Below are 25,149 nucleotides of genomic sequence, written 5' to 3'. Positions count from 1 at the left end.
GGAGCAGTTGGTAGATGTCTGCTTTTGGTTCACAAAAGAAAATTTCACACGCACACAAGTACATCCAAGCAAACAGGTGGATTCTATTGATGTTTTAGGCCTCATTGGAGCGGCCATGTGCTCTACTTTACAGAGAAGAGTCGTCTATTTGAAGACATTCTCTATTTGAAAGCCTGTCTATGCCAACTAGTTTAAAGAAAGTGAAATGTAACTAGGAAGAGCTGAGCCCTTGAAGTTGTCCATCAACTGTTGAGAGCACCTAGACAGCAGACTGAGCAGGTACACCAATCACTTGGCCACAATCTCCCCCACTGTGGTGAGATGTCATAGAATCATAGAACAGTAGAGTTGGAAGGGTCCTATAAGGCCATTGAGTCCAACCCCCTGCTCAATGCAGAAATCTACCCTAAAACATACCTGACAGATGGTTGTCCAGCTGCCTCTTGAAGGCCTCTAGTGTGGGAGAGCCCACAACCTTCCTATTTCTATTTAAATTATAGTAATTATTTCTAAATGTGCAATTATATGTATGCATTAGCCTATCAAAATTTTATGAAAATCCACACTCTCATTTGCCCTTTCTTGGTGATCATTTATTTCCATTTTCAGGCTGTGTGGGAGAGGAAATCTTCAAGGCCCAACACGTACACTGTGAGGAGCACCATGTAGCCTCAAGCTCAGAATAGGACAAGTGATAAAACAGTGATAAAACAGAACATATTCTGCATCAAGGTGGAGAATCTCTCCTATGAAGTGCTTTGAACACAATGCTAAGCCCTCACTTCCTTTATGACGTACCAAAACCATGGAGGAACCTACCTGGTGTTACATCCAAAGCCCAGATGCATGCTTTATGATTTGATTCCTTAAGAAAGAAAGCTAGGGAAGTCATTTTAGACTTTTGCTATTGTTCTTCTTCTTCTTTTCTTTTCCACTTTGATGCATTTGGATTTTTGTCTTCACAACACAAGTACCGAACTGTCTCATCCTGTAAAGTGTTGTTATTTTATGATTAACCCATCCAAGGGTTTTTAAGCAGAAGTCACTATATTTCCCAACTGCAGCCAAGGATATATTGCCAGCTTTCAGTGAAAGAAGTCTGTAAGATGCATATCAAAAATAACATTAATGAGCTGCGAACGCCAAAATTACAGGAACTTATGAAATTGGTTAAACATAAAATACCATTAAACTGTTTACTGAGGCTTCACAGATATACTGCAGCTAATGAGCATTTCTGCTATTTAAATAAGCCCAAATTGAACACACATTACATGGATACATAATTAGTCATGGCAGTCAAGCACACACTGTGTCACTTTTAAAGCTTTATTTGAGGAATCTTTTCCATTTGATTTGTTTTGCTAATTAAAATATTTTCTGGCTTTTCAATATATCTTAATATTACTGGGGTGTTCCCCCCCCCTTCCCAAGTGGTCTATAATTGGTTGATGCTTTTCTATTTGGTATCTTTGACACAAATAGACAGTTTGAACTGTAATGTAGTATGCAAAATAATATTTGTTTTCTACCTTTGTCCTGGTGTCTCTTGATAACATTTGTGGATGATCTGCTCAAATGACACAGCTACAGGCAATATGAAAAACATGTGCTATCGGAATACATATTATTATTATTATTATTATTATTATTATTATTATTATTATTAACATTTTTATACTGCCCTATAGCCGAAGCTCTCTGGGCAGTTTACAAATATTAAAACACAGAATATTAAAAACAAGTATATAAAATTTTAAACCATTAAAAGCATAAAAACAGTGCAGTGAACTGAAATGGGGATCCATGCAGCAGTGTCCAATGGGGCTGTTGCTCTGATGCAATTCCTGTGGCGGTAGTGGAAGTGGCCTCTAACGCAGTGGCGATAAAGTAAGTTGGCACAATGCATTTCCACGGAAAATCCATCACAACGGCTCCCGCTATTAGCATTGTGGTAGAGGTCACTTATGGTGGTGCTATGTCAGTTGCATAAGCATATCATCCTTGTTGGATACTACCTAAAGATTACCAATAGCTGCATCAGAGCCATTTCTTCCATGGCTTCTTCCCAGAGTGCTCTGGCAACAAGGGAGGAGAGTGAGGTGGTGTGAGAAGGCATCAGAGGCTGGATCCAGGACAGTAGTGTTTCAGTTCAGTATCTACTAATATTTGTAAAGTGGCACACATGGATGCCAATGATCAATCAATCAATCAGTGTGATTATTGTGACATAGAATGATTCTTTTGCCTACATATAATTTCATTGCTTGCCCCACAGTATCCAATACAACTATTTCTCCATTTCTATCATAGACGGTGGAAATAGCCAATCTTGTTCTGTTCAGAATGCAAACATCTATCCCTTCTATTGTCTTAGATACTCAGCATGTATTTGATCAGATGGTCCTAAGAAATGTTCTTTCTGAAGCTGCAACCAAGCTAGACCTGGCTGAGATTGGCCTGGATATCTGATTCCTAGTTTTGTTATTTGTTTGTTATATTTTGATCTTACCCTTCCTCCAAGGAGTTTAAGGTAGCCTATTGTGTTCCCAATTTTATCCTCACAGCAATCCTGTGAGGTGGGTTAGACGGAAAGATGATAACTGACCCAACATGACCCAGTAAATTTTTGATGGCTGAGCAGGGATTTCAGCCCTGGTATAAGAAATGCATTCTAGCCACTGCCAAATAACCAACTTGCATCCACATGGGTAGAGTAAAGTCTGTAGTTTATTTATTTATTTATTACATTTATATACTGCCCCATAGCCGAAGCTCTCTGGCCTTCCCTTGGGCAAGTCACTATCTCCCAAGCAAATTTACCTTACAGGGTGTTTGGATGAGAGGGAAATGAGCCATATATGTCACTATTAATGCCTTTAAAGAAAGGCACGATAAAAACATAGTTAATGAATAGTTCCATCATCCTTGAACTTCACTTCTCTTTCCACATTGAGGGTTCTAGCAAATTATTTGTATCCCTTATCCTTAGAAATAGTAAACTAATTTGGCTCTTTTGCATTCAGATACCTGGAGAAAATGAATCGAGTCTTGGCACTTTGCAAATTATTTCAGTGGACTTAACCAAATGCACGCTTTGTTTATTTTATTTTAGTCTAGCTTTTTGCAAGCAGTGGGACTTTAAGGGAGACTAATCACTTCTGATCCTGAAAGTGACACAGTATTTCCAGTTTTAAAATTAGCTGCTGAAACATGCAAAACAGTTTCTTTCCTCGTTTTTTTGTCTAAGCCATCAGTGCCTTATCTTAGCATTCAGGATTTCAAAATGTTTTGTGCTTGGCATTATCAGTGTTAGCAGCCCTATGTGGTATTCATATTAATTTGTCATAATAGCATTTTGTTGACTGTATCAAAAATGAGATACAGAGTCTAATTATTACTTCCTTCCAATGTACTTTGAGGTGGTGCCTGTGTCCAATCCATTTTTCATCTCTCTTCCCGCTCACTGCCCACCCAGATTCCTTTCTCAGTGTTTTCAATCATGCCAGTGGCCATTATCCAAAGAAACTATATTTGCACACAATCAAAATCTGTTCAACTAACTGATGCATTCTTTGATTTTTTTTCTCCTTTACTCCAACAGTTCCAAGCTGAAGAGTCTAGCTGTTTTTAAAACAGTTAAAGTGGCTTGACTCTTCCACTGCAGGATCAGCTACTGCAAAGACTTCAAAGGAAGGCTTGGCAATGCATCTGCACATAGAGATGCATGGGAATTCTGTTTGGGGAATAAAAACACAATGGATTTTGTCAGGTTCATCCCAGTTCTGCCCCCTCCCCCCACCCCACAAACTTCAACTCCATCTGTAGTGATTTGAGTAAATATGTGAATTCTGTTTCTTTTTTCTTTTTTTTTCTTTTTTAAAGCAGCAATTTGCACATTCTGGAGTGAGAGGATCTTGGAATTTGCACAGATGCTACCATTTAAAAAAATAAAATAATTGGCAATCATACGCCAGAGTGCATGATCGCGAGTCTGCCTGTCCGTTATGTAGCCCTGCAGTGACATATTCCCCTCTTGGAAATATCCTTGTCAGTTGCATCCTCTCCACAGCTACTTCATTTAGCCTATCAGAGCCATATTCCCTAATTGTTAAAGAACTTGTCAGTTTCCCCACCCCTTTGCTCCAGAAGTGCCAAAGTGGAAGATGGAATTGACAAGTCCTTTGGCAAGTACAGAATATGGCTCTGCTGGGCTAAAGGGAGTAGTGCCTGAAGAGGATGAAACTGACAAGGTTGTTGGGTTTTGTTTTGTTTTACAAGTGAGTACTATGTTTCTCTGGGTGGGTGGACTTGGGAGCATCCACACTTGTGCAAGATTGCCAATAATACTTTTTTAAAAATGAAACAATTTGCACAAATTTTAAGATCGTTTACACTTGCCTACCTGCACATAACTTCTGTGGAACATGCTCTGTCTAGAAATCCTCACTTACCTTTCTTCCTTCAGCCCCCCTTTTTTTTCCTCAGGAAATTGTTATGTGAAGCTCCTTAACCTCACTTGTCTGTCCCTCTGCTGCCACTGACAAACCCCCAGCACTATCACCCCCCTCGTTCTTTTCTTCTATCCCATAATTTAACCAACTGATGTGGAAATCCAGAATGGGAAACCATGAAAACCCAGTTCCTTCCTATAATTATAGTTTTGAATTTACGGAGGGTTTCCCAGGGCAAATCACAGCTGCCTGAACTCATCTCTTGTAAAAGCCGAACACATCTTTGACACTGTTCTATGACAACTGAGTAATATGCTAGCAGGTTTCTCTTTTACATATATGACAGCACAGCTACATCAGTTTAATTGACCTTAGCAATCTGCATCTGTGTGTGGTATATCCTCAAGGGATGCTAACCCCCCCTCCCCTCTTATAAAGAAAGGGGGGAAATCTGGGTGCCATGATACAGTAATACTTACACAAAAATCATACATTTAAATGCAGAATATCAAGATGTGCTAAAATATTGCCTAAATCCAAATGTGACTTACTATGAAGCTATACTAAGGAGCGCTTTTTTTCCTATCTTTTTTTAAAAAATGTCTTGTTTTTACTAAATATGCAACATATAATAGAGAAAAATTACATTGAAAAAGTAAAAAAAAATCATAAGGAGCAAGAGAATGATTTTCAGTTTTATTACAATTTTATAACAGGGTCTCATTGTTTCCTGATTCCATTTATTATATCTATAATTTATTTGCTTATTATGTGGAATTCACTACCACACGATGTGGCTTTAAAAGGTGGTTAGATACATTCCTGGAGGGGAAGGCTGTCAACAGCTACTAGTCCTGATGGCTATGTGCTACCCCCAGTATCAGAGGCAGTAAGCTAGGGAACTTGGGTGGGATGGTGTTGTTGTATTCATGTCCTGCTTGTGGGTTTCCCATGGTCAGCTGGTTGGCCACTGTGTGAATGGAATACTGGACTAGCTGGACCCTTGGTCTGATCCAGCAGGGCTCGTCTTCTGTTCTTATGTGAATACCCTCTTCTTTCCCAAGGAACTCAGGCAACATATGAGCTCCTCCTCATTTTGACTTCACAACAGTAGGTTAGGAGATAATGACTGATCCGAAGTCACCCAGGGAGATTTGTAGTTGAGAACCAAAACAGACACTACTTCAAAAATGATAGTTTATTTATTTATTTTATTACATTTATATACTGCCCCATAGATGAAGCTCTCTGGGCGGATTACAAAGATTAAAACATTAAAAACAAATATACAAAATTTAAAATTGTAAAAAGCTTAAAAATAGACAATATATATTTAAAACAACTATTCTGGGGTCAGTTAAAAACTCCTCATATGCTGTTAAATGCCTAGGAGAAGAGAAAAGTCTGGATCTGGCGCCAAAAAGATTATAATTTTGGCGCCAGCTAAGCCTCGTTGGGGGGATTGTTCCATAATTGGGGGGCCACTACTGAAAAGGCCCTCTCCTTTTTTGCCATCCTCCAAGCTTCCCTTAGATGTTGAACGTAGTGTACGGGTTGGTTCATGTCAGAAGAGGCGTATTGTGGTCCCAAGCCATGTAAGGCTTTATAGGTTAAAACCAGCATCTTGAATCGGGCTCAGAAATGTACAGGCAGCCAACGCAAGCGGACCATAGTCAGAGCTCCATCCGATGAGTGTTTTATTGCACCCTTCTTACTGGGCACTTGCGAATTACTCACATGACGTCATCTGCCACTCGTGCGTCTTCCACCCCTTCTGGCCATTATTGCGCTGCAAATAACCCCTCATTAAGTCCCGACTGAATCAGGCTAATTACTTCCTGTTTTCAGGAAGCGACAGGAGCTGCACATTTGACTAGATGTGATGGAGCTTTCAGTCTTATATGTTTGAACCTTCTGGTTCCAGTTATCAATCCGAACCGTTAGCAGCCATGTCCTTATTTATTTATTGACAATATTTATATACTGCTCCCCATTGAGAATTTCAGAGCGGTGGACAAAATAAAATAGAATAAAAACACTTCAAAAGTACATTTTAAAAGAAACGAAGTGCAAAATAAACCATGGCTGGTCGTTAAGGGAAGGCTTCCTGGAACAACGACGTTTCAGGAGGCAACGGAAGGAATACCAAGTTGGAGCCTGCCTGATCTCCAGAAGCAGGGAATTCTTTTTTAAATTTTACTCTAGAGTAGGTGACTGGAACCTGATCCAGAGTGTAACCCTAACATGGAGGATGGGGGGTTAACTTTTCCCCTGCTAAGGAAAAAATAGAAATTCCAGGTGTGGTGTACCGGATCCAAATCAGGCACTTAGCAGGGAGAAGAAAAGGTTGTAACCCTCTAGCTCCCATGCTAGGTTCCTGATCCAGATCTTTCTCCCCATTCATCTACTCTAGAGTATAAATGAAAAAAGACATGTCAACAAGTTTCTGTTTTAGCCCTGAGTGAAAACTTAAAGCTGTTCTCAGTCTAATCCTGAGACTAACTACACCACACTGTTCAGATTAATTAAAGATATGGATGATTCTATATGACTCTTACCAACCTATCATAGGGAAGAGATAGAATCAATTTGCTTTGTAAGCTGTTCAATTTGGCCTCGTTTTTAGAAGCAGCAGTTAAAGGGATAAAGCTGATTCACTACTGTATTATTTCAGACTCAAATCAATGACAGTTCCTCCATTCAAAACCAACATTCTTTGCACATAGAAAGAAAATGTTTCAGGGAAAAGGATGTTCTCTGGTGTTTGTGTTATATGTGTAGAGTAGAGATGCAATATTTCTGGAAAATGTGAAGCCATGGGGAAAAAAACGTGTTTTTTTCTGGGGGTTTCGGGGGAAAAACCAAATTTTCGGGGGGAAATGAAATAATACAATATTAGCATTTTTTACAGATTGAAAGTCACTTTGTTACTTTAGGAACATAAAATGTAATTATGTCCAAGTTGGTTTGGAATAAAATTATTACGTTTGGTATATTAAAAGTACAGTGTATTCAAACAATTATTACAAATTGAATTCACTTTTTTAAATTTTTACTTTTTTTGGTAACAAATGGAGCTACAAGCTCATGAACTGTTAGGAACATCTGAACTGTAAGGAACCACTTTGATTTTGCTAGTTTATGAGGAGCAGGCAAAAAACAATAAAAAAAACAACAGAAGAAGAAACCATGAACATTAGTAACAAAGAAAATTATTTATGTCTCCACTAGTCCTCCACAGTGCCATGCAGACATAAAGCAGCCATTCCCATAAAAAGAACTGAGAAAAAACGGGGTACTAAGATTCAGTGAATATGCATGAAATTTAATCAGACTCCTTTTCTGACCTATAGCTATCACTATTAGTTTCAGTCTCTGCTTCAATGGCAGTGCTGTCCCCTAGAAGCAGAAATGCATCTTGCTCTTGCATTTGAGGGTTGTAGCCTCAGTTTGCAACCTTGCTTGTCCTTGGTGCACAGAAATTGTAATAATCTGATACTGTAGATAGTTTTTAGAAATCATTTGGAGAAGTAAATATCTGAACACCTTCTCTTAAACATTGTATTCTTCATGCTAAAATAAAACATCCCATAATCCATTTTTTCATGTTTTCAACTTTTTTGGGGGAAAACAAAAAAAGGTTTTGGGGAAAAACGGGAGCCGGGAAATGATTTTCCCCCCTGTATCTTTTTGGCTTTTTCCTGGGCCTTCACATCTCTAGTGTAGAGAATGGTCTACAACTCCAGCTATATGCCTGCCTACTGAGACCAGGACAGGGCAATGGTTGGCCAACCCTAACCGAGACCAGAGGGTGTGTTATCTAACTCAGGGCTCCCAAGTTCAACAGCCTGAGCTGGAGTACAGTAATTCTTTCTTCTTCCTCTTCTCCTGAGCCTCGTTCTGACATTCAGACTGTTGCACCCCATCAGAAGCAGAACAAGTCCCCAATGCCATCGCCAATCCATGTGAGTCAGCAGTCCTGCTCCAAGGTCCTTCTCTTAACTCAACATTGCCCTAGTAATGTCAGTGGCAGTCAGAAGGCCTTGCAGGAGGACTTTCTGAGAGACCTTCCCTGGCATCTGGAACACTGAAATGGCATCACCCTGACACTAGATAACAGGGGGTCTGGGAAACATAATTCAAGGCACCTAATGTCCATATAAAGGATTCAGGTCTCCTGGAGAGCTCAATTTCCCATGCTCTCCGTTTCCTGGATGCTACCAATTCAGTGATCAAGACACCAAAGAGGAAGGGAGGCTTTGCAGTAACCCTCTACCTGCTGCCAGAGAAGAGTTTTAAGAGAAGTCCTCAGTGGCAGGGGCTTGTTGTTGGAGAATTCAGTCCATGCAAAGCCCAAACTTCATTGAAATGAGTTCAGGAGAGGAGAAAACTCTCCTGTTTGTCATTAAGTGCTCCCTAGTTTTGAACCATCACTTAGCAAGAATGCACTGGACAAAAGCACAAAACAAACAAACCAAAAAACAGGTTCCTAGGATTTATACTAGACCAGGACAATCCAGAGGTTTCATACTACCTGACAATCATGGGAGCCAATACTGCTACACACTCTTCTTCCCTTATTTATTTATTTATTTATTGCATTTTTATTCTGCCCAATAGCCGAAGCTCCCTGGGCGGTTCACACGTTCCCTTCTGTACCTCAAGATGGCTCTGAGGCCTGAGCATATACTGTCTACAGTAGCTGTCTAGTGCGTAGGCCTCTGCCTCAGACTTTGGAGTTTGCAGTTCAAGCCTGCAAGTCCCAGATGATATGCATCACTGAAACTGTTGTTTTACTTAATATGTATATTGGTGTCATCTATTTTTTGTCCCCTCCCCCTGCTTTCCTTTCTATACAGTAAAAGGGGCTCTGCACCCTCTCAAGTTTAACAAATGGGGCCTCCCTGAAGTTGATCTAGAGACCATGCAAACAAGCGAGCCGGGGATTTTCGCAGGAGGTGACATTAGTGGACTGGCCAACACTACAGTGGAATCTGTGAATGACGGAAAGCAAGCTTCGTGGTACATGCACAAATACATACAGGTAGGTCAGTCTTCAGTGGTGTCTTCTCTGGCTTCATCTTTTTTCTTTTTTTTTTCACCCTGATGGGTACAGATTTCTTCCCCATTTCTCATCTTTTTAGATTGTCTGTACTGAAAGAACAGTTCAAATGTTCCAAGATCATACTACAGAATGATCAGTCCAACACCAGGTCTGACAATAGGGTTATTAATGGGAAAAGTTAGATAATTAAAAACTACAGGAGCATAATGACAAAGCTTTGAGTAAGTTAAAGGTGAATGTTGCTGGAGTATGTGCAACTGTTGTTGCTTTTAATGAGATATTTTATGTTAACCAATGAAAAATACTTTTACTCATCAATTCCTTTGTCTACCCAAAGGGGATACAACTAATGCATAATACACTGCATAAGACACCTTACTCAGGTAATTGGAAAAACAGCTTATAAATATTAAAACAGCACAGCCTTGAACAGCATGGAAGATTATTTATTTATTTATTTATTTATTTGCAAACAAGAATACTTTTAGCATTGTCACCCGGGGCAGAAATTATTATGTATAGGGTATGATCACACCGGCATTTTCTAAAATACACAGAAATGTAACACAAGGGCAGCTGCACAAGGAAAGCTGCCTATCTATCAGATAAATCTGACAGTCACACAAGAGACCCCAGGAGTAAGGCAAGAGGGCCCTTGCTTGTGGAGAGAAGTGTATGCAAGCAAAACTTGTGTAAGCAACACGCTCAAGGAGGTGAAAGAACAATTCCTCCGGCAGGGGCTGTGAGCGGCTTGCATGTCCTGCTGTTTACTAGTTCTGCTTCCTCAAAAAGGCCTTCCTGGGGTGGTAAACAAGCCATAACAGAGATGCAGTCTGTAGAACATCATAAAAATGAGCCCATTAATACAAGAAGAAATGGAAAGAGAAAGAAATACTGTGATCGTGTTTTCTCAACTATCTGTGACCAATCAGTTCAATTTTCTAACTATTCCATTTTTAACTAGTCAGGCTGAAAAGCATCCATATTTAAATATTGAATGGATATTTAAACAGAGAGAGGTTTTAGTTTTTGAAACGCTGATGATTGTTTAACTAAAAGTGGGTAAACAGTTCCTGACCTTCTGTACCCAAAATGGGTCTCATCTCCATAATGGAGTGTCATTTTCAGCCGTGTTTTTCATCCCAGATCAAGAACATTGTTTAAGCAGTAGCAGCATATGAGCAGAATGTTTTCAGCCAGTGCATTTCAGACAACACACCTTGGCCTAATCTACATCTACCACTGTTTTGCAACAGAGGAGGGATAATTGTGAGGTTTCCTGCATTTGCGAACATCCCTCACGGGGCACACGTGAGGGAAGTTTCCCACGAGTAAAAGAGAGCCATTGTGGGAGGACGTGCACCCTGTGATGGAGTTTCCGAAAGTGTATCGGGAGAAGTGGGCAGGGCTGGACAGATGAGTACAGGGCATGGATTTTTTAAAAAATAACTCCTCTGAGATTCACACCAGCACAAATACACAGAAACGCAGGGGGGGATAAGTATTGTGTCTAAAATGTGCTCCTGCCCATTGATATGGTTGTGTTAAAAAAAAAACACAACACGGTTGGTGCCAAAGCACACCGATAGCCAATCAAAAACTGCAAAAATGGCGGCTGCCTACTCCCACACATGTCCGAAACCGCTGGAAATGCCCCTGACAGCGGATTGGCTGTTTCCCAAGCCAGGAGCTCATACCAAGCAGCAACAGCTTCGGGAATGGGGGGGGTCACCCCAGCTGTGGACTTCAGGATCATAGCAAGAGACCCGGAAAAACCGTGGAAAAGCAGTCATCCCTAGATCACTGCAGGAGTTGGTGAACATCACATGGTGCGGTAGGGATGACCTTGATATTATTCCAGAATAAACAGCTGAATAAACAGCTGATTAGGCCTAAGTCAAGATGCTTAAGCATTTTGAGCTAACCGTGATGGCTGAGTGAACGGCATTTTTCCTAACCATGGTGGCTACATAACCATGGTTTAATAATGCTCACTAACCACTTGGTGGAAAAGTGCTAGCAGCCCTAACCCCAGTTTAGTGTGTTGTCTGAACAGACCCATTATTTCCCCTATGCATTGGATTAATCTGAGACATCCACTAAGTAAATTTCCAGTTGGTAATTAACTGGAGTGGAGGTATTCTGAGATTTACAAGAGCAGCTATCTATTTTTTCCAAACTTTTTATACCATGGCACTTAAACCATGTAGTTGGGCCATTTAGTAATACATTTTGTATTTTCCTTGGGAACGGTGCTTCTGTTTCCTTGCCTTTTAGACTAACGCAACAGTTCATAACACCATGTTCCTTCCCTATTGACTTCAGAACAGGCCCTCATGAGGGCAGGGTGTATTTCATTCATTATTATAATAGAAAACTGCATATATTCTCTATTGTTAGAGAATTCCTTTACAGAAGCATTTGCTGCTGAATGAAAACCACATTTTTGTGTCAGTCAAGAGAATTTATTTGGGATGCAATAAAGCAATATGAGCACATATTTCCTGGCAGCATATTACTTGTACGTATCCATTTTGCAGTGATGGCATGGGAGCCACTTTCCGGAAACAGCACGAATGAAGATGTAAAGAGTCTCCCTTTGCCATTTCCTGAGGGGTAGCTAGGTTAGTCTGTTGCAGTAAAAACAAGAAAGAGGCTAGGAGTACGTTAAATAAGGTGCCACAAGCTTCTTCTCTTTGCCATGTCTTTTTAGAGTACAAAATGGAGGGAGATACACACACGGGGGCGGGGGGTCATCTACACCAAGCAGATATTCCACTATGAAAGCAGTATGAAAGTGGTATATAAAAGGCAGGAGGCACACTACTGCTTTATAGTGGTATTGAAGTGCACTGCCACTGTTGGGGCCCATTGACACAGACCATATACTGCTTTCATACTGCTTTCATAGTGTTATATCCTGCTTGGTGCAGATGTGTCATGGGCCCCAACAGTTGCAGTAGCACTATAAAGCGGTAGTGTAGATCCTGCCTTTTATATACCACTTTCATACTGCTTTCATAGTGGAATATCCTGCCAGAAGTCAAGTATTTATTTGTTACATTTTTATACAGTTTCCTCAGCAGTTCACAATTAAAACCATTAAAACTCCAGCAAATAAAAGCATAATATAAAGCTTTAAAGGTTTCAAAATACCATGTCAAACCAAAATAAACTGAGCAGCAGTCCAGGAGAAACCAATGCGGAAAGATGTGATTTCAGGAGGCGTTTATAGGATGTTGTATTTTCCACCTCCTGAACTGCACGAGGGAGGGTTTTCCAGAGGGTGGGTGCCACTACAGAGAAGGCCTGCTCTCGAGGTTCTTCATGGTCACATTCCATTCATTTCAGAATGACCAGCAAGACCTCCTCTGAAGATCTTAAATGTCATCTGGGTATATATAAGGGAAGAGGAAGGAACGCCTCCTCCCATATGTACCTACCCGGACCTTAAGATCATCTACAGGGGGCCTTCTCCGTGAGCCCCTGCCAAAGGAAGTGAGGCAGGTGGCTACTAGGAGGAGGGCTTTCTCCGCTGTGGCATCCCGGTTGTGGAACGAGCTCCCCAGAGAGGTCCGCTTGGCGCCTACACTGTACTGCTTTCGTCGCCAGCTGAAGACCTTTTTATTCACTCAGTATTTTAACACTTAATTTTAACTTAAATTTAAATTTTACTGTTTTAACTCTGTATTTTAATCCTATATCAACTTTGCTGTGTGGTTTTATCCTGGTTGCGCTTTTTATACTGTATTTCGTAATTGTGTTTTAAACTGTTGGGTGTTTTACTGTGGTTTTAATTTTTGTGAACCGCCCAGAGAGCTTTGGCTATTGGGCGGTATAAAAATGTAATAAATAAATAAATAAATAAATAAATAAATAAGAGGGTCTGCAAAGTTTCCCAGGGCCTTGCTAGATGGCAGGCTAGCCCAGTGCGAGGCCTGGGCTCGTCCCTGTGCATCCAGATGATGCACAGGGGATCCCGGGCTCAGGCAGGGGTCAAACCTCCCTGGGCCTGGGGTAACCTGCACCACTTTTGACCCAGTGTAGCCCATTCCGCTGCTCCTCCTGGCTACCGCAGTTACTTTCAAGTGGCCGGGAAAAGCGGCGGATGGGCCACAGCACTCCACAGGAACGCTGCAGCCATCAGGGCTAGGGTGGGGACATCGGGGGGGGGGGGGGAATTGGAGGCCAGGGAACATTGAGGGGGTGGGAATCGGAGGCCAGGGGACATCGGGGGGCAGAAAACCGGAGCCAGGGGGGTGGGGGAAACCGGAGCCAGGAGGATGGGGGGGATCGGAGATCATGGGCGGGTGGAGGATTGGAGATCATGGGCGGGCGGGGGATCGGAGATGGTGGGCGGGGGGGATTTGAGATCACGAACGGGTCGGCGGGGGGGATTGGAGATCGTGGGCGGGCGGGGGATTGGAGATCATGGGAGGGAGGGAGGGCAAGGGGATCAGAGATCACGGGCGGGGGGGGATCGGAGATTGCGGGGGGGAATCGGGGCAGGGGGAGCGGGGAAACAAAAAACAAAAGCCTACCTTTGCTGTTGGTGCGCTCCTGCGCACATGGCCCCTTTAATCTAAAAAAAAATGGCGGACACTACAGGTCCTTCCAGCAGCCTGTCGCATCTTACGTGTAGACAGGGGTGACAGCCTGCGCTACTTTTAGCCCGGGTTGGCCCCTCCTCCAAACTGGATTCAAAGGTAGGTCTAGCAAGGCCCCCAGTCGCGAGTTGTTTAAGACTTTATAGAATAATCACATAACTTTGTACATGGCTCAGTAGCTAACAGGCAGCCACTGCAGTTCTTCTAACCCTGGTTTAGTAGGCTCAAGTAAGATTCAGATAAATAAATGCTTAACATTTCTTGTGAAATTTGGCTGTTCACACTTGCTTTGGGGATATCAGCTCAGTTTTTCTGGCTTCCAACAAGCTTTTGTCATAGCCCAGTTGGTGGCACTCTTATTCTGAAATGGTGGAAATTGGGGTGGGAGGGGGCGGAGAATGTCCAATCATTCCTTACATATATTTTTTTAATCCAACCTGAATATTGATAGTACGTGCTCCTAATCCTCAAGAGAGAATTCCATTTTATGTTAATAAAACAGTTACCCGGCAATGTAACCAGTTTTCATGGGGGCGGTTGGGGAGGGGGGGGAGAAATCCCATTTTTATTCAACCAACGTAAAAGAAAGAGCTGAATTCGAGGTTGCAGGAAGAAATCAGCAATGTTATTTTGTTAAAATGTTTAGGATGTTGCTGCATTGGTTATCGCTCATAAGGTAATTTACAGCATCTAGATCATGATCTTTAAATTTCTCCACCAGCTCTAGCTCTACTCATTTCAGTGGGGATTGCACTGAGTGCTTTGAGGCAAAATACTTATGCGGAATTAGACCCAATTTCCTATATGCCATCAGTCCCTGTAAGATTTTTTTTAAAAAAGTCTCTAGAAGATCCTCTATCTACACTACTTTAATCCAGGGACTTTAGAGGGAAGTAGATTTAAAAAGAAGCAAAAAAAAAAAAAAAAGGAAAAAAAAAGCCCCTATAATGCTGCTGGGGGTTTGTTAAGATAAGAACATTGTTATATACATGGTGGAATTTGTCTCAAATTGTACCTTTTGGGAGAAAGTATCCATCAGAGTATTCCAAGTGATAGAAAATGGGCTGCCAGCAGATCCAAAGATATTTCAATTGAGTCTCAGTTCAAATTAGGGAAACGTTTCAGGATATAAAAAAGAGAGCCATTAATATGGCCGTGGAGGCTGGCTGTTGGATGTGTTATTGCAGATATTTTTAAAAAGGGAGGCAGGAACATTTGCAACATGGCAATAATTGTAATGATAGTGTTGCCAGGATAAACTGTGAATCTATGATAGCAGGCTAGCCAGATATGTGTTTAGTTTATTACTGGTTGCTGGGACAGTTATTATTATTATTATTATTATTATTATTATTATTATTATTATTTATATAGCACCATCAATGTACATGGGGCTGTACAGAGTAAAACAATAAATAGCAAGACCCTGCCACATAGGCTTACATTCTAATAAAATCATAATAAAACAATAAGGAGGGGAAGAGAATGCACCAAACAGGCACAGGGTAGAGTAAAACTAACAGTATAAAAGTCAGAACAAAATCAAGTTTTAAAAGCTTTAGGAAAAAGAAAAGTTTTTAGCTGAGCTTTAAAAGCTGCGATTGAACTTGTAGTTCTCAAATGTTCTGGAAGAGCGTTCTAGGCGTAAGGGGCAGCCGAAGAAAATGGACGAAGCCGAGCAAGGGAAGTAGAGACCCTTCGGCAGGTGAGAAACATGGCATCAGAGGAGCGAAGAGCACAAGCGGGGCAATAGTGTGAGATGAGAGAGGAAAGATAGGAAGGAGCTAGACAGTGAAAAGCTTTGTAGGTCAATAGGAGAAGTTTATATTGGATTCTGAAGTGAATTGGAAGCCAATGAGATTTCGGACAGTGAAGCAGTTAAGAGTCTGAGCTGTGAACCAGGGCACTGGAAGGCAGCAGGTCCTCAAACCATTGACTCCAACTGTGGGGCACGGGCATTTTGCTGTCTGTGCTACCATCATAGCTTCCCAGAGGAGGGGGCGGCTATCTTGCTGCGCTTCAGCGCCACTGCTGCAAATAGCGCTATTGCATATTTCCCCGCTGTATTTTCTGGAATTTACGCACATTTCTAAGCAATTTGCACAGATTCAGCCATAATTGGTGCAAATTGCTCAACATGTTGTGTAAACTGTAGAACCTGCAGAAAAACTGTGCGAAAAATGTTACCTGAGTTTGGGGAAAAGCCTGCAACTCTGTGTGGTGTAGTGGCTAAAGTGTTGGACTGGGAGTCAGGAGATCCGGGTTCTAGTCCCCACTTGGCCATGGAAACCCACTGGGTGACTTTGGGTTGTTGTTGTGAGGATAACATGGAGAAGAGGAGGATTATGTACACCGCCTTGGCTTCCTTGGAGGAAAAAAGGCGGAATATAAATGTAATAAATAAATAAATAAATAAAAAATAACTCCGCACACAAACACAAATTGAGTCATTTGCATTGCAGAACTCTGTCAAATAAAAGCAATAATAATAATAATAATAATAATAATAATAATAATAATAATAATGAGCATCCCTACTAATGATGTATGTGAAGGTTTTCTAGTACAAAATTCCTGAGCCCTTTCTTACAGTGCCATGGATTTTGTGTTGAAATTTGTGTTGTGTTCAGTAGCGACATATTTTGCAAGTGGCTTCCCCCCCCCCAGATTACTCCCCAAACATGCTTTTATGGTGACACAAGGCTGGCATTTAACATCCTAATCAGTGTTAAGATTAAAAGTAGTAACCCAAAGTTCCACAGGGCTCCAGTGTGGGGAACCCAGAGCTTTGCATGATAAGTGGCTACCTAAATTATGTGGAATGCTGGGGAATTTGCACACAAACACACACATTCAGACAGACAGACTGATGATCTAGTGGAGCATTCTCCAGCATTCCTGTTTCAGAAGACACCTGGGTGGGCATCAGTGTGCCCAAATCAGGACAAAACAGGGACCACATTCATATGTGGAATATCAGAGAACTGTGGGGTGATGTGCACTGTATCTAGCAGACATGTCTGCCATATGTACACAAGTTTCTCCCTGCGAACTTCACAATGTATGCAAAGCATAAGGAGGATATGCATGGATGTGCACTTGAGTCAGTTGGCTATTGTTGCCTAGCACATGTTTGCAGTCATTTTATTTATCACATGGTTACCCAACCTTTCCTTTAAGTTGCCCAGTGTTCTTCTACAATCTCCCATCCAGGCACTTTAGAGGGCTGACAGACCCGGGGCTCATCTACACCAAGCAAGATATTCCACTATGAAAGTGGTATATAAAACACAGGAGCTACACTACTGCTTTATAGTGGTACTGAAGTGCATTGACAACCGTTGGGGCCCATGACACATCTACACCAAGCAAGATATAACACGATGTAAGTGGAATGAAAGCGGGATATGATCTGTGTCAATGGGCCCCAACAGTAGTCAGTGCACTTCAATACTGCTATAGTAGTGTGGCTCCTGCCTTTTATATACCACTTTCATACAGCTTCCATAGTGGAATATCCTGCTTGGTGTAGATGAACCCCTGCTTAGCAAGTCTTCAAAAGATTATGTGGTCATCTTGCTTTTCACTTCATGGTGTTCACCATGGCAAATACCTGGCAAACACCTCTGCAGAGTAAAGGATGAATGAGCCCTTTGATTCTAAGTGCATCACTTTTGCTTCCCCAAATGCCTTGTTGGACCTGGATCCGCACAATAAAGCACATGCTTCCCCTGGAATTGGAATATACTAAAAGCATTGAAGGAAAACTGACAATTTGTAGCTTGTCAATTGGAATTTTAGATCAAGCGGGCTTAATATTAGAGTGTTTCCGTTACCCTTTGCAGGTTTTGAGGGAGCTCATTCGACCTTACCGTCTCACCATGAAGCTAATGGGAAAAGCCTTGCAGCAATCTTCACAGGAAAGTTTCCAAATGTCAAGTGTCATCTTTCCAGCTGCTAGATGAATGGGTAGCCACGAGGCATTTATTTGGGTGTGCGGTCTCAGTAAAATCTGGTCGCTGTGGCAGCAATTACTATAATTTGGCAATTGCTTTGCCAGTATTTGGACCACTTGTAATTTTAGTCACTGGAATTGGGGGCATTATTTTGGGACAGTTGTAATTTAAAGGCAGGTCAAGACATCAGGGGTTTTTAAGGGGGGGTTGTACAGCTAACATATCACTCTTTCTGTCTTTTTCATCTACCTTCCATCTACATCATCTACATATACATGTGTACATTCCTCTCTGGTGCTCTGGCTGTTGAGAAAAATGTACATTCACAAAGCCGATTGGCGTATGCAAGCTGGCAAACCTTTCAGCCTGCCAGTTTCATCAAGTGTTTTATGCTATGGTTTTAGTTTTCAACATATGCTTAGGATGTGTTTCCAATAGAGCTGTATAGAAACTATAGGCCATTATTGGAAGGCGCTACTAACAATTCTTATTCTACAAAGTATATTCCCACTGACAGCTAAGATCAAAGCTTTAGGGGTTGGATAGCAGGCTCTTACTTTTCTAGTTCAAAAGTCCTGTAGCTCACCTTTCAAGCTTCTTCTCTACCCCTAGCATTCCGATAACCTGTTTCAATCATTAACAAGGAATTACTCTAGAAGGGATCGCTGTCCTTCTGAAGACTCAGCCCCTTTTTCCCCAGCACAGAATGAGGATACTTGGATCACAGAAATCTGCACCTTGTTGCATCTTCACCCAAACCTGGCATTCTTAAGGTCATTTGATTTTCAACATAACGATGTCAGCATCTAATAAAATGGAAGTTTTACAGTGATTAATGATGAATCAGGAGAAATTCTAGTTTGTCAGATTTACCATGGAAAACTATTGCCCTTAGATCGATTGTTACCAGTGTTCAGGATTTGGGATTTCATAAAAGTCTGGTTGACGTTGTCCAGAAGAACATGTTTTGGTAGAAAATCTTTTGCCTGTGTGGCTGATGGGCTGGAGCTGTGAAATGTGATATATCTTGTAAATGTGATATGTCTTGCAAACACGACTTCTGATTTTCCCTGCATTGTAGTCAGTGACTGAAGAAACCCACATGATTTGTGGACGGCACTTAGATTCTCGTACATCCCTTGGTGGCTCTTTCTCCAGTTTGCTAACTACCAGGGAATATAGCCATTGAAGTGGGATCCTCTAGAGCAACCTTTTTTGGGCCCGTGGGCACATTTTGTAATTTGAGAAACTGTCATGGGCAATGCCACAAAATGGCTGCCATGGGAGGTATGGCTAGTCTCAAAGAAGAAGTGACCCACCTTAATGACTGTTTGCAAGGCAGAGCTGGGGTCTTCCACAACACACTAAATAACTCCTTTGAACCCACAGTTTTCAGACCCTTTTTTCTTCCCCCCCCCTTTTTCTTGGTGGATGGGCATGTGACAGAGAAAAGCATCAGCCAGCCACCATCTTCATTTCCTAAAAATTAACTTTGAAGCCCCCTCATATAACTGAGAGATATTCATAGGAAATGAAGATAACAGCAGCTGGAAGCCCCTCACTTTGCCCAGCTCTCAGTAAGACAATGTGTTCACTAAATTAACAGAACTCAGAGGGGCAGGGCACCTTGTCAGGTGCCAGGCAAGTTTTCTGGGAGCACTTTGGTGCTGGCGGGCCCAGCATTGCCCACCCCTGCAATTCCATAAGTGGAATGACACCACTGGAGCCAACTGACCTTGGTCTGAACCTGTGGAAAGCTGTTTCCAGTCAGAGAAGATAATGCTAAGCTAGATGGACCACTGCCTGACCAGGTATTAGGCAGCATGATGTTTTTCACTCCTTGGCTGCACCTCGGCACTGTGTCACTTCCTTTCTCATGGACTTCAATCCTTAGCTGTCGTGAAGCTTGTGGTATCCTTACTCGGTCTCTGACTTCAGCCAACTAGCTTGCTATTAATGCCAATTCCTTTTATACCCCATGCAGCAGCCCTTTGCTGGGGAGCGGTCACCCGGAGCTGGCTTTGCCATATTCTATCTTTTAGCATTTTCTTTCATGTGGCGCTCACAAACAATAAGCCAATGAGTTACGTTTTAGACCATTTCCCTCTAGTTCTGAGATTGTGTGTGTGTGTGTGTGTGTGTTTCATTCCTGTATTTTAAGAAGCCAAGGTAGTTGAGCACTTAACTAATAATAGAGGTGGCAGGTACAGATTTCATACATATAAGTTCCCACTGAGGATTCACCTCAGTATAACTTTAAGGGCACTTTCTTTGTGTTGTGTTACATAAAATGTTCCTTCTTTTTCTCTTTCAGTGAAAAAAATAATGTGTGAGCTTTTACATCTCGTTTTATGCAGTGGTGCCTCTTTCAGATATTTCAGAGATAATTTGAGCATAAGTTATTGTGGTGGGGAAAATGGTATTAATTCACATCCCTACAATATACCAGTTTGCTTATTGTGCTTCTGTAAGGCGAATAAGCGCCCCTCTTAGCAAATGTTCTTGAGTCACTTGAAGAATACCGTATCCAGAGCATAATGTGCCGCAACCCAATACAATTTTAATTTGAATAGTGACTTCCATACAAAATGCATCCTGACTGACTGTAAATAATGCAATTACAGAATTAAATAATAGACGAAGGAGAGGAGAGCAATGGAGGTAAGAGGGAAGAAGTGTAGAAATCTTTTTGGGGGTGAGATTGAAAAAGGAACTGAGTCAATAAGGAGCAGAACTGTACGGGGATTTTTTTCTTACGGATGCTGGGAGCTACTGAAGAAAGAAGGCTGTTGATGGGAATGCTTCATTTTTAGAGAGACGTAGGAGGCAAATGCATTCGTGTGGTTTAGCACCCTTGTGAGAACAATCAGCAAGGTGTAGATGCAGGAGCAGTCAAACTGTAGTGCAAATTTGTTCCCTCAGATGGATAGTCGGGAGCTCAGGGTGAGAATTGCCATGTGGTAGAACAGACTGAAGCACTTCAGACTGCAGGAAGGGGATCTTTATTCCCTCTAATTCCAATGTTCAGGCTGTGCGTGCCGTTGCTTGCAGAACCAAAATGGCATCATCCACATGGTGCAAGAGGGAGGTACCAGCAGGTTTGCAGTACAAAAAAAAATAAAAAAAAAATAGGGAGAAATCAGCCCAGTGCGGACTGAGCATGCAGAGCAGGCACAGAATACTGACCATACAGGAGAAAGGTTGGGGGAGAGGGAATGGAGTGGCTGCAATTCTAAACAGCAGCACTCCACACTGCAACATGTTGTTGCAGGTCCTCCTTTAAAAATATGTGTTTCATTGCATGCAGAAAACTAGCACACCAGGGAAGAAGTGCAGGCTCCAGGTTTATAGGAGAGTCATTGGCCCCTCCAGGTCGACACCACCCCCCCACTAGGGATGCTGGAGAAATTAAAGATGGGCTAAAATGAGTTTAGATTTCTAAGAATCTGACCTACAAAATCTGCTGTCGACTGGGCTGGATGGAGTCCATGGACTTCCGGATTATTATCATATATATATATATTACTTTCCTGAAGTTTACCAAATTCATTTGCAGGGAAATATGCGAATCACACACACACACACACACACACACAAACCCAACAACACTGGAAATGGAATCTGGGGCCATAGCTAGACCTAAGGTTTATCCCTGGATCGTCCAGGGGTCAAACCTGTTCATCTAGGTGACACACAGGGGATCCAGTGCTCAGGCAGGGGCGAACCCTGGATGATCCCAGGATAAACCTTAGGTCTAGCTGTGGCCTAAGTGCATAACACTGGCGGCCTCTCCAGGATTCAGTCCATTTCAGGGTTCAGCCCATTTCAGAAATGTTACTGGAGAAAACACGGCAGCAGTTACCCTTTTTTTTGTTTCTTTTTGGGAATGGGGGGTCTGCTTAACTTTAAGAATTAATGGTAGAAAATGCTGGATGCAAACACTTGCCCATAAGTATTGGATTTATACTTTCATTCACCATTTATTTTCTTTTAGGGTTGCTTTTTCGTTTTGTATTGTTTTTGTTTGGTGTTGCTAAGAATCCAGGAATCAAGCCAACAGATTATTTCTTTTAGGAGCCTCTGAAGGAGTTTGATTCTGTTGAAAGTATTCTGTTGTAAAGGGAAAATTACCCATCAGACCCCAGAAATTTCGTTGTATGTGCCTGACCAAAAAGCTGAAAAGTAAGCGAAAGGGAAAACGGAGGGAACATCTTTAACGGGGGGACAGGACTAAAATAGTTACAGCATAAACTGGTGGAATGATCTGTGAAATGTTGATATGGCACTTATCCTGTCTTGTAGAGTTACATTGGACTTGCTGATCTTTGAGTCCTTTCAGGCTCTGCCATTCTGTCTGGCTATTGGGAATGCCAGCCCATTGAGACTTTGCTTTGCTCCTCCAGAGCTTAGAGGCAGGGAAGCATGTGCTATAGTAGAACCTCCTGCTTCACAGATCCAATGGTCCAGTTGCATTTGCCTACTTGATCTGCCTGTTTGGGGGTGTCTTGCTTGCTGTATTAGGCAGGAAAGAAAGGTGAATGATGGAACTAACGCTGTGCAATCCCCCCCCTCAATATTTGGCATTTCTTGGAGGGTGGGGAAAAATAAAAACTAGCAAAAGAGGCTGGGAGAGGGAAGAATTTGGGGGAAATTTTCTTGGGGAGAGGGACAGGGTTTCCATGTACATTTTTAAATGTAGGCAGATGTTAAGGGGCAATCTTTTTATTGTTATTATTATTTAAAAAAACACCCCGGCACTTGTGGAAACCCAAGAGCTCTTCCTGAATGTCTGTTGTAGAGGGCAAGGTCACATGTTCTTCAACAGGCATTCAGGAAGAACAGCTGAGCTTCTCCAAGTGCTGGGGCTTTTGTTGTTGTTGTTGTTTAAAAAAATAGAAGACCCCTCAACAACTGGCTAGACTTTAAAAAGGTATGTGGAAACTCTGTCCCCCTCCCAAAGGAGAAAATTCTCTGACATTCTTCCCCTCCCTGTGAAAGAGGAAGAAGAAGCAATGCCTCTTTCACAGGGATAGAAAAAGTTCCTGAAAATGGGGGGGGGGGCAGGATTCGGCACAGCACTAGATGGAAATAGTCGAGCATGGAGGCAGGACTTAGCATTGTAAAGCTATGGTTTGTTGTTACAAGTATAAGCTGTGGCAAGTCTTGGGTTCACATGCTCCCTCATGCTTCCCCTTAGTACACAAAGAGATGAAATGAGATGAGAAATTTCACAGTTTGCAACAAACCACACTTTCCTGTTTGATCTAAATATAGGAAAGTGTAGTTTATGGAAGCTACAGTTTGTTCACAAGCCACAGTATCCTTGATTGATATCCTGGTTTGTAGAAACCACAGTTCCTTTTGTTCAGACAAAAAGGAGAGAGCAGTAGCTTGCTAACTATGAAAGGAAGCTCCTTCTCTCCGTTCCTCACACAGAAAGAAAGGGAAGGTGGAGTGCAGACGCCTGGGGATCTTGTGCATAATTACAAACTGTGGTACAAATTACATCTGTAGTAAGCTGCTGTCTCCAGTCTCTTAAAGAGCTAAACAGGCTCATTCTCTGGGTTACAACTTGATACCACCAGTACCTTGAACCTGCTGTGGCCTTATATGTATTTGTTTTATTTAGTTGACTGGATCTGTTTCGTGGTACGTTTGTTTTAATTATGAAAACACAACATTTAGAATATTTAAAAGGAAATGCAGGGGTGGTTTTCTTCATTCTAATGAAAGACAGTTGTAAAGTGTCAGAGACTATTTCTTTGCTTAATTTCTTTTTGTGAGGCAAAAGTAAGTGAATCACGACATTGCAGCAGTGATGTGGCGCAGAGAATGTTTCCAAAATGGAAAATGTTCCAGTGCTTTATTTTTCCACAAAGAATTTTCCATTTCATAATTTCTTTAGTAAAAATAAATGTGTGCCACTCAGAAATGCAGTATTAGGCAAGCTTGCCAGTTTCAAAGTTGCAATTAATGTTTGTCAGGTGATTAACCTTAGCAACTATGTGAAAGAATACATAGATGTTATGGAAATACCTATATGCCTTAGAATGTATTGGAACTAATAAACAGTGACAGCAAAACTGAAGTTGCCCCAACAACCTTAGTGGAAGAGAGTTGAACTCTGTTGGAATACATGAGTGGTTGTCATCATATCATACACAGTTCTTTGGGTTGCTAAAATTAATTAGTGTGGAGACAGTTTTCAGTACCTTTGTGAGTATTTTCTTAAATTTACACAATTCAAGGGAAAAACATGCTATTGCCTTTAATTTTTTACAAGTAGGCCAATAAAAATGTAGACATTATATAAAATTTTAATCTCATTTATTTCCAACAAACACATATTACAGGTCACAGTATACTTTTGGTGCATTGGGAGAAAAAATCAGGATGGGATATGTTGTTGTTTTTTACCTTTGTTTGCTAAATACAAATAATTAAATATACTAAAATAGATCTCTCTGGGTCAGGCGTGGATAACTTGTAGCCCTCCAGATATTTTGATGTACAGCTTTCATCACTATAGCTAGTGCTGAGGGTCGATGGGAGTGCCAGGCCAAAACATCTGGAGGGCCTCAAGTAGGGTGACCATATGAAAAAGACGACCGGCTCCTGTATCTTTAACAGTTGCATAGAAAAGGGAAGTTCAGCAGGTGCCATTTGGATATATGGAGAACCTGGTGAAATTCCCTCTTCATCACCACAGTTAAAGCTGCAAGAGCTATACTAGAGTGACCAGATTTAAAAGAGGGCAGGGCACCTGCAGCTTTAACTGGTGTGATGAAGAGGATATTTATTTATTGATTGATTTATTACATTTTTATACCGCCCAATAGCCGAAGCTCTCTGGGCGGTTCACAAAAATTAAAACCATAGTAAAACAACCAACAGGTTAAAAGCACAGATACAAAATACAGTATAAAAAGCACAACCAGGATAAAACCACGCAGCAAATTTGATATAAGATTAAAATACAGAGTTAGAACAGTAAAATTTAAATTCAAGTTAAAATTAAGTGTTAAAATACCGAGAGAATAAAAAGCTCTTCAGCTGGTGACGAAAGG

At 41.5% G+C, this 25,149-nt stretch overlaps 1 protein-coding gene across 3 annotated transcripts in view; it reads left to right on the top strand.

Moving 5' to 3' along the window:
* Positions 1-25,149, top strand: part of DPYD (dihydropyrimidine dehydrogenase) — a 608,504-nt gene that overhangs the window by 308,990 nt on the left and 274,365 nt on the right. For all 3 annotated transcript variants that reach the window (XM_063136148.1, XM_063136158.1, XM_063136141.1), the window contains one exon: positions 9,314-9,498. In XM_063136148.1, the coding sequence (XP_062992218.1) occupies positions 9,314-9,498 (185 nt within the window). The remainder of the gene's footprint in view (positions 1-9,313; positions 9,499-25,149) is intronic.

Source organism: Elgaria multicarinata, chromosome 1 (assembly GCF_023053635.1).
Source record: "Elgaria multicarinata webbii isolate HBS135686 ecotype San Diego chromosome 1, rElgMul1.1.pri, whole genome shotgun sequence".
NCBI classification, from domain to species: domain Eukaryota; kingdom Metazoa; phylum Chordata; class Lepidosauria; order Squamata; family Anguidae; genus Elgaria; species Elgaria multicarinata.
The sequence above is the reverse complement of the archived record's forward strand: the minus strand, read 5'-3'. Positions and strand labels throughout refer to the sequence as shown.